The sequence below is a fragment of the Marmota monax genome, unplaced genomic scaffold (assembly GCF_021218885.2).
Source record: "Marmota monax isolate L192 unplaced genomic scaffold, Marmota_monax_Labrador192_F-V1.1 WCK01_AAM20220418_F8-fsc00180, whole genome shotgun sequence".
In the NCBI taxonomy this organism is placed as follows: domain Eukaryota; kingdom Metazoa; phylum Chordata; class Mammalia; order Rodentia; family Sciuridae; genus Marmota; species Marmota monax.
In genome coordinates, this window is record NW_026693881.1 from 617,687 (window position 1) to 627,861 (window position 10,175).

General features: G+C 46.6%; 1 protein-coding gene across 3 annotated transcripts in view; it reads left to right on the forward strand.

The window, feature by feature from the left end:
* Cep192 (centrosomal protein 192) overlaps window positions 1-4,849 on the forward strand; it is a 103,047-nt gene extending 98,198 nt beyond the window's left edge. For all 3 annotated transcript variants that reach the window (XM_046462706.1, XM_046462708.1, XM_046462707.1), the window contains exon 46: window positions 4,406-4,849. In XM_046462706.1, coding sequence (XP_046318662.1) covers window positions 4,406-4,544 — 139 coding nt within the window. In that variant the 3' untranslated portion in view covers window positions 4,545-4,849. The remainder of the gene's footprint in view (window positions 1-4,405) is intronic.
* Window positions 4,850-10,175: the final 5,326 nt, after the last annotated feature.

Genomic DNA, 10,175 nt, shown 5'->3' on the forward strand with positions numbered 1-10,175 from the left:
CTCATCTGTAGTTTTGGTAAAGAATCATGTTTAAAGTGGCTGGTTAAATTGCTGAGCTTTGTGTCACTGCTTTCTACTTCAAGGTTAGAAGATGAGGAAGTCAGAACCTACCAGGAGTTAATTAAACAGACACTTTGCAACTTTCGTCACTGAACACATTGTGGTTTCAAATTCTCCTTAGATATTGTATATTGTATATTTGTTTAATTTTTTTCCCATAGTTGTTTTTACAGTGCTCTTCAGCTAGAATCTGTAAGCCAGATCAGCTGTGTTTTGGCCTTTGCAGAAGGGCTGGTCTTAGTCCTTTGCAATAGTGTTACAGTGGAGTGTGGGAGCTGGACCAGGCAGGCAGAGAGATAGGAGGTGGGTTGGGGATGGATAATGCTTCTGTGCCAGCCAAGTCCATTTGCTCTGCTGTAACAGTACCATCACAGATGGCTCACAAATAACAGCAGGCCAAGATCAAGGTGGCAGCAGATTTGGCGTCTGGTGAGGCCCTCTTCCTGGTTCCCATTGGCCCTTCTCTCCCTGGGGCCTCCCGTGGGCACTCACCTGTGACTTGAAGATTTCAACATAAGAGTTTGTTGAAATTCTTAAACACACAAACATTCACTCGAGTGAATATACTACAGTTACAGTTGGCTGTCATTTGAGGTCTCATGTTTATGGAACACGGACGGTATCTAAATTGAAATAGAATTAATCGTTAAGCAGGCTCCCTCTTTCTGTGTGAAGCTGCTTGGATATAATGGTGGTTTTCTGCTCTTCGTGTAGATTCTGCCTGCTCCATTACAGACATGGTAGGAGTGATGAGAAATCCACAACTTTGGCATGAGATAGCTCTTCTTTAGTTTCATCCTGTTCGAGTTTTGAAATGGAAGTCGTCATCATTTGGAAATAGAGGTGTTTGTGGGGGTGACTGTGGACTTGCTGACCCAGTGCTGCCCTAAGTCAGAGCCTGGGCCATGCTGACAGCTTCTGAGGAAACTTCCACACAGGAACAGACTTCTGAGTTCAGCAGACCATGGGTAGTTCAGATGAGCCAGCCTTTTAAATAGCATCACAAGATACATTTTGTCTATCCACTTCAAGCATACTTAAATTTAAATTTGCCTTTAGACTTTTACACCCTGAAGACAAATTAAAATGAGATAGTTTTGTACTTCATTAGTGGCCAGGTACTTACGTTGTTCAAATCAAGAGTTTCCTGAAAGTGTTCGTCAACACTCACCGTCACCATGTGACCATGGGGTGGGTGCACAGCATTACATACCCCAGCAGGGGCTTTCACAGTGAGTGAATCACAACATCCTGTGTGAAGCACTGACTGTGACCTGTGTAGCCAAGAGGAATGACACACCCATAGGTGGCGTGGATCAGGTGGAATGGCCAGCTTTCTCCCCATCCCGAGCAGCAGGACAGCAGCATACAAAATGAAGCAGTGGGCACTCATTCTTCCTGTGGGTTGAGGGCTGTTGTGTCTGTCCCCAACACTGGACACTCTGGACAAAGGTACTCCTAGAAAGTGATCGCTAAGAGTGACAGTTGGCTTGCTCTGGCAAGTGGACCAAAAGCTGTGTTCGTAGAACCCTGAGGAGCAGTGCCCGTCTTTCACTGATCACGTTTTCTACTTACTAGCACATGGTCTGCTCAGTGACGCTTCTAAGCACACGCTGTAGAATGAAGATGGCTTAGTGATCTGCAGGTCACAGCACACGCTGGCCACAGCCGCAGGGCCTGCTGGGCTGTGTTGGCTAGTCCCCGCACTCATGGGTACAAGTGGTGTGTCCCTCGGGCTGTTTGCTGACTGCGGCACACAGAGGCAGACGAGATCCCGGAAGTCACGGGAGTTAGGCCCAGTGCAAAGGCGGGGCTATTTCACCCCCATAAAGTGACAGAATGGGAGAAACATTGGTAACATTTTCTTGGATAAAGATTCTTTTGGGGGCCCTTAATTGATCATCTCTTGTGTCTTTAGAAAAAAACTTGTTCATGTTTCCATTGAATCCCCAGATCCCCCTTGTAATCTGTGGTTCTGTGCACATCTGTCCTAACTGAGGTGTTGGAGCCAGTGGGTTTCAACTGGTCTGTGCCCCATGTCCACACCCACAGCAAGCTGCTCAGTCCTGGCGAGCTCCTTCTGAGCTGGCGAGCCCCACTGTGTCATTTCAGAGGGAAGGACGGTTCACACAGAAGCCACAGTCGGGCATCATCAGTGAGCTGTTGGATCTCTGCTGATGGCACAGGAACAAATCATTTGTATTTTTTTCAGTTTCTTTGATAATGATGGTACCTTGAGTGTACTAACATTGCTAGCTTTTTTCTACAAAAAGTGCTCCTTTGAAATTAGAGGTGGGGGAGAAAACTTATGAAGACAAATTAAATAGATAGAATTGCTAGGTTCTGCTAAGCCCTTTCTGCGTAAGCAGGGCCTGGGGGTGGGTGGGTGAGGTGGGCTGGTGTGTGCGGTGCTCTTCGAGTTTCAGCTCTGTGTATGTTTGCTGTCCTGTCAGTCATGAGCTACTAAGAAGATTGAACTAGGCTTCCTGTGAGCTCCGCAGACTTTTCTTGTTTTCCCACATATGTGAAGAGGCAGATGAAACAGTTAATAATGGTACAAAGTAGTATCTTAAATATGTCCGTCTTGCTGGGGGTATCGAAGAGAGATGTTAAGCTCATGGTTCTTTCTGAATTGCATTCTGGTTAATTCAAATATCTGTACTTTAGGTTATCAGGTACCAAAGGGAGGTGACACATTTTATCACAGTACATTTTTAAAGACCATTTCTTAGTTGAACATAGGATACTACTATGTCCTATATTAAAATTCATTAATAATGGACTCTTTGAGAGATTTATTTTGGGCTACTTCATTATTTCCAATGAATTATTAGCAATAGAGTCTCTTAAGTTGGCAACTTCTGAGTGCTGAAATGCTAACATGACAGACAAAATTGTAGTTAATGCCATGGACTAGATTTCATTTAAAAAACAAAAAGCACATTAGCTTTGATATGGTGAAGTATATGCGTTTGGAGAAAATAACCCAGACTTTAAGTAAAAATATGGAAGTTGGGGATAAGCTGGGTGAAACAGCACTTGCCTCACATGCATAAGGCTTTGGTATTAATCCACAGCACCACAAGTAAGTAAGAAAGAATGTACAGGTAGCCATAGAGATACACATCTGTGTCTTTGCTGTTCAGACACACGTGAAGTCAGCCCTCTGAATCCATGCATTACCAACTATGAATTGAAAATATTCAGAAAAAACTGTGCCGAACATGTACAGGCCTCTTATGATCCCTAACCAGCACAGTAAAACGACTACGTGTGTGCGTATTATTTGCATTGTGTCTAGAGATGACGTAGTAGAGGATGCACACAGGTCACATGTGAGAACTATATGACACTATAGCAGGAACTCCAGAGCTTCTGGGCTTGGGTGTCCGTGGGGTCCTGGAGACAGAGGGATGCCTGCGCCTGCTGTAGGTAGGTAAAGATAAACATATATATGCTGTCCTTACGCAGGGAAAAGGGCTGGAAGTCAGTTTTCTAAATCGCTATCCCTCAATCTGGGCTTTGTCGAGTCGGGAAAGACAACAAACAAGAGCATATGTCACTGTGACCCCCCCCACACTTGAAGATGTGTGGTCTGGGAGGACACTAGGGTGAGGTGCCTTTCTGTGAGGAAAAGTCTGAAGGCTCTTGAGACAATGGAGACAGAAAGGTGATGACAACATTTAGGCTGTATGTGAAGTACCTGTGCGGCCAGGAAGGCATATTTGGGGGGACAGTTTTGTGGATATAAACTCCCCCCAATACTGCTTTTAAATGTGGACACTTATTGTCTGACTCTGCATAAAATAAGTTAGTTTTAAGGCTCTGACTGAGGTTTCATGTCACTCTTAGAGCAAAACTGCACAGTGATGGAAATGCAGGGACAGCCAGCTGTCCTTCCGGCGTGGCATGCTCCCGAGTTAAGAGTAGCCTGAGCTCTGGGTCTTTGAGTTTCTCTTCACCCTTCCTCAGGTGGACAGTGACCTGTTTTTGCAGGTAGCAGGAAGCTCAACATGTAAGAGGTCAGACCTCGTTTCCCTTTTTCTGTTGAAAAGCCAGGAATATAGATGTGACACTATTTCAATCCCATTTTATTTTACCTTTCTATGATGCTAGGGATCAAACCCAGGGGCCTTATGCATACTAGACAAGCTCTCTATAGCCCAACTACACCAATTTTAGTTCTTTCTCTCCTTTGTACCAGTTTTTTATTAAATAATAAATCAAAGAAATTAGAAATGGATTTCTGCAGAGAGTGACTTGGTTCTCATCAAGCTGGTGCTGCTTGGGCCATGCAGATGGCTGGTCCTGCTGACCTCACTGCTGCTGTTTCCTTCCTTTGCAGAGCCCGGCATTACATCCACATCCCCGTGCACTTCAGGCCAAAGTCCGCTGGCAAATTTGAAGCTTTGCTCATTATTCAGACAGATGAAGGCAAGAGTGTTGCTGTGCGACTGACTGGTGAAGCCCTTGAAAAAGATTAACTAGAACTCATTTTTTTGTAAAGTAAATTACATAAGTTATATTTTTGCAACTTCTTTTTTTCTACACTACGATTATGCTGTTGTGTATATTTTGTATGATAAATTGATGTGTACAACTGTAGATATTCTTGGTTTTGAGAAGTTAACCCTGAAAACCTGACTAATATATCATGTATCCAGTCCATAGAATTGTATTAACTTTTCAGGGAGAAGAGAGTTCTATTTTTGCATTGATGATATATTCCTAATAAATATGGCATATATTTTAATGTGATATGTCCAAAAATAAACTTAATTTCCATTGAGCCTTTTTGTGTGCTGTCATATAAAGATTAGAGTATCGCCTCATACTGCTAGGGATATCCAAGCTTGGAGTCTGTTCTCGATTTTTCTGTCACAGCTTCCTCTCCCCTGAGAAGCCTCATCTTGGTTCCTTCTGCCTTTAGCTCATTGCCCACAGTAGAAAGCACAGATTATCTTCAGAGAAGCTGCTTTTCTCCAGAGCAGGGGCGGGAAGGGGTGGGTGGAGCCCTCCAGCAGGCTGGCAGCCCTCCAGCCCTCCGCCGGGAGGCTCTCTCCTGTCCCTCCCCACGTGGAGGTCTTCACTCTACCTTAGAGGCCACTTTGCCATCAAGGAAACCTATCAGACCTGAGAGGCCCTGCCTGCCCCAGATGCTGCCTCACCACTGTCTTGTGACTTAGTCAAAGCCCTGGCTGGATGTCTGGCCCTTGTCCCTCACATTGGCTCCCTGAACAGTGTCCTACAGCCGTCTCCACCATTTGCCCCAGCAGTCTGAGCAGAAGCATCTCGACAGACTCCTTGGCTCTGGAACACTCTCCATCATAGGCAGATGTGCACACAAAGTTCCTGGGGCCAGGAGGCCCTCATCCCCTGCCCTTCCCTCCATCCCCTGCTGTGCCAGCCTCCTGCCTTTCCAGTGGAGCCAAGCTCTTCTCCAGAACTTCGCCTGGCTGGCTCACCCTCACCACCCTCTCCAAGGCAGTACCTTCCTTTCCCTCCTCGTGTGGCACAGCTCTGTGTACAATCCCTCGTCTCCACCTCATGCCTTTCTTGCTGACTTGTTTGCTAGTTAATTGTCTGTCTCTCATAGGTAACAACCCTGGAAGAAGAAGACCTGGCCTTCTGCCCAACCTGTACTCCCAGCACTTGGAGAGCACCTTGCACAGCACGGATACTGCCTCTGGCTGCCAGCGTCCAGCACATTCACTGTGCTCCCCCATTCTGGAAGGCTCTCTGCTCACCATCCTGATGCAGGTGTCCAGCTGCTCCTTCTCTCCACTGCCAGCAAGTTTATGCTTCTTAGGAGGGTCTCCACCCTTCCCTCAAGTATTTCTTATCTAGCTTCTTATCAATGTCCTCCACACACATTTCCTGATTGTAAGAAGTGATTGATTTCTGAGTACCTGCAATGTGCCAGGAGTGCCCCACATGCCACTTAGTCGTGCTTAGTTCTCAATAGACGTTGGGCCTTTTATGGCAGGGAGGCTGGGACAGAGCCCTTCCTTCTGCAACAGCCTCCAAATTCGGCAGCAGCCTCTTAGACAGACGGGTTTATAGGGGTAAGAGGTGGGCCTGGTCTGGCTTATGAGGTTGAAACTTGTCTTTATCAATGGAAAAACTAAACTTGGAGAGGTGAAGTCACACAAAAATCAGTTGAAAGAGTTTGAGCCAGGACTCCAACCCTACTTTTCCTGACTTTAGCATCCAGTTGCAGAGAATAGAGATGACTCTGGGTAGAATTGAGGAAAATGGAACATCTTGTGGGGCTGCTTTAAAGGTCTGATTCTTCTCTGATGATAAAACAGCCCTCCAATTGCCGATGGATGTGTTTTGCCGGTTGAGCTCATTGGAGTCCACACAAGTGACGATGTCTCTCTCGTCAACCAGGTGGGACGTTCAGCAAGCAAGACCTGCACCTCCACAGAACTTGGTGGTGATGAATATGCATCATTAACTGATCCAGTTTATCCATAAATGAGATGGAGTAAGAGTGTGTCTGTTTTTAGTAGTCAGTTGGGATGATCTTACCTGATATGCAGTGCATATGCTTTATGGAACGTGGCTCTCTGTGTGCTGTTAACGTGGGCAGAGAAAAAATGAGAACAGACTCCAAGCTTGGGTATCAGGACCATAACATTGTTTTTGCTCTGTTCCTTAAGTGGCTGTACTCCCTTGTCTATTTAGTATTAATTTTTTAACTTAATACTTAACATGGTAGGTTATTTTATAGAGGTTTGATTAAAAACCTCATTCTGAAGTCAAAAGCTATTTGCCCAGCCTCTTTCCAGATGAGATTATCTTTCCAGTTAATCATATCTTAGAAAAATATGTCTTTTCCATTTAATGAAAACTTACCATGTCAGTTCTCTAAAAGGTGAATTTCTCAGCCACTACACATTTTGGATAGGATGTATTGACTTTGCGTTTGTTCCCAAACAGCAGCAGATTCATTTGCTCTCCGATAGTTTCACTCTCCAAATTTTATGCAAACTGTAGCTTTTTAGGTTTTCTACTTGACTGTTGAATTTCATGTGTCGATATGAATCCTTTCAGCCCTAGGTCCTGCTTGTGGCCAGTTCATGCATGTGGTCATTCTTACAAGTATGGTGCTCCTTGTCCCCGAACCTCTTCCTAAATCCACATGCCACAGGACCATGTTTGGGGAAACTCTTTTCATTACTACTTCCTCCGTCATTTTTTGGGGGGGATAGATACCAGGGATTGAACTCAGGGGCAATCGACCACTGAGCCACATCCCCAGCCCTATTTTGTATTTTATTTAGAGACAGGGTCTCACTGAGTTGTTTAATGCCTCACCATTGCTGAGGCTGGTTTTGAACTTGTGATCTTCCTGCCTTAGCCTCCCAACCCGCTGGGATTCCTCTGTCATTATTAAGAGGCCAGTGACACATTAAAATAGTGAACTATACATTTCAAGTATTAGATTTATTTTCCGTAAAGATGGATTAGTTAATTCATATATTTTGTCCATATGACATTTCCTGTATTACCCTAGTCTGGGTAGAAGAGTGAGCAGGTAACTTTAAAAATGTTCGTAGCTGTACTAATCTAAAACTAGTCCCTGGGAGTATTATTAAAGAGCATGGTGGGGTGTGGCAGGCAGCCTCAGACGGTGCGTGGTGAGCCCCACTGGACAGCATTCCCAGCCTCCTGTAACCCCCTCTCTGTAACTTGTCTCTAACCAGGAGAGTGGCTCAGCATTGGTGGACATGCCACTTGCCTGATTAGGTCACAAGAGTCTGACTGCCATGTTGTTGAGGAGGTGTCCCACACACAGGCTGCAGTGTGGGGTCTCGGGGGTCATTAGGAAGGCATATTTCACGTTATGCTAGAACCTACTTTTGAATAAGATCCAGTAACTAGAACTGCCAGTTCTCCCTGAACTGACCTCCGCCTGTAGTGCCTCTTCAGTAAGAATACCTACCAGGGGTCTGTCACAGCAGAGAAGTGGTTCTGAAGTGGAAGGAACAAGCCAGGAGGGAGTCCAGGGCTATGCCCAGGGGAACAAGGACAAGCTGGGGCAGCCGCAGGCTGCGGCTGCCTTACCTCACCCCAGCCTCTGGGAGGAACCAGGCCTCAGGAGTCCCATCTCCGCTCCCGCTGGTAGTTGAATCTAACTCTAGCGGCCACAGAGGTGTCAAGCTGGATTTCAGCCTTCCTCTGTCTGCTGATGGTGTGGAGAGTGCCAGGGATGGACTCACCAGCCACTTCCATCCAGACAAAAGGGATTCACGTGGCCTGGGTGAAGCCGGCATGTACAGAAAGATCAACCAAACTAAGTGGAATCCAGCAAGGACAATGCACACAGAATTTAATACGTAGGAAATGTGGCATTTCAGTGGGAAAGAGATGGATTACCGCTGCAAGAGTTCATGCCTTTCCAATTAGAAACAAAAAGAAGTCGTATAAGAAAGATATAAACTCAGTCACGGACGTTTAAATTATTCTAGTGGAAAAAAAACAACAACCGTAGTCCAAAAGCAGATGACAAACTGGGAAGAGTATTTTAATAAGGATAAACCAACCTCCATCAAAAAATAGGCAGAACACATGCACCGGCAGTTAACAGGAAGAAAGTGCAAATAACACATTGATTTAAAAATGTGAGCATTAACTTTCAAGCAACCTCAGTCTCAGCAGGTGTGTTGCTGGGACAAAATGAACAGGAAAGTCAGTTCACAAGGAGGAAAGGGTTATTTTGCTTGTGCTTTCTGTCCATGGCCACTTGTCCAGGGTTGGGGTCTTTGGGCCTGTGGTGGTGGCATGTGGGAGCATGTGGCTCCTCCTTCACGGCAGCAGAGAAGCAAAGGAAGGGTCAGGGTTCAAGGCTGCGCCTCTGCTGACCTAACTTCCTCCCCTGGGCCCCACTTCCCAAGGTGCCACAGGCTGGAGGCCATGCCTAGCATCTGAGCCTGGGGACATTTAAAATCCACACCATTAACAATAGTCTGAAGTAAGTTCTGTGCTGAGCTGCTCAGCCGTGGGCTGCAGGCTGGGCCTAAGTGGCTCCCGTGTGGCCCAGTAGGGGTCCTGGACTCCCTGTGGTGTTGGAGGAAGAAGAGAAACAGGCCATGAGCCTTGGGACTTTGGCCTGGAACCAGCAACTTTGGCCGGTGTCACAGGGCCCCTCAGGGGGAGGCAGTCACAGGACAAAGACAGAATGTGGCGACAGCCCAGCTCACCGGAGTGGACTGGGCCGAGCAGGTAGCTTTTGCACTGGTATAAAATGCAGAGGTCTCAGTGAGTGCTCCTCCCTCTCCCCTTAGGGCAATGGCTAATCGGACCTGCGGAGTCGCTGTCAGTGCAGGTGCTGGTCTTTGGGGACCCTGTCAGCAAGGCCATGTGACAGCCGGACTTCAGGCAGGCCCACAGGGCAGGAGGAAGGCTGTGGTCAAGTGTAACTGTCTTTGTAATTATAAGTTTTTAAAACAAACATTAATATGATTGTTTCACTGAGGTTTTGAAATCTGAGCATCACTGCTGATACTCAGTAAGCTTGATAAGAACACAAGGTGCTATTAATCAAGGTGTTTGAGCTCGTCTTTTGGGCAAATGCTGCCTGTTGCTGGGGGTGTTTCTCAGAGGGCTTTTGAAATCAGCTCCTGGTAAAGTTCTGGGCTGATTTTCCCTGAGTTTGAATCCCTAGATAATCTCATAGGTGTCCCTGCTGAGTTCCAGGTGACATCTCCCTCCAGTGCAGCAGGTCAGCAGACTTAGCCAGGTGGCTTTTGGCTGGGACTCTGGCTTTGCTCACCAAACGTTCTACTGTGGCACTTGCAGGACAGGCTGAGCCCACTCAGGGGTTTGGTTGCCTTCTGGACTACCAAGAGTCCCCTGCTCCAGCATCCACGCTGCGGTGGGGCTGACTGGGGCCATGCCGTCCTGGCCTCATGCACATTGCTCTGTCGCACACAGGTTTGGTTTTCCTCTTTGTGCTATTTTAATGTCAATCTTAAAGCTACCTAAGAGCTTTTAGAAGTGTCTGGTCATTCAAATCTCCAGACCATTGTCTTCCTGGGTGCTGAGGGGGAGGGCAACGGGCCAGGTCCCTTCCCAAGCCTAAGTTTGAGCAGAGAAGCCAAGACCCA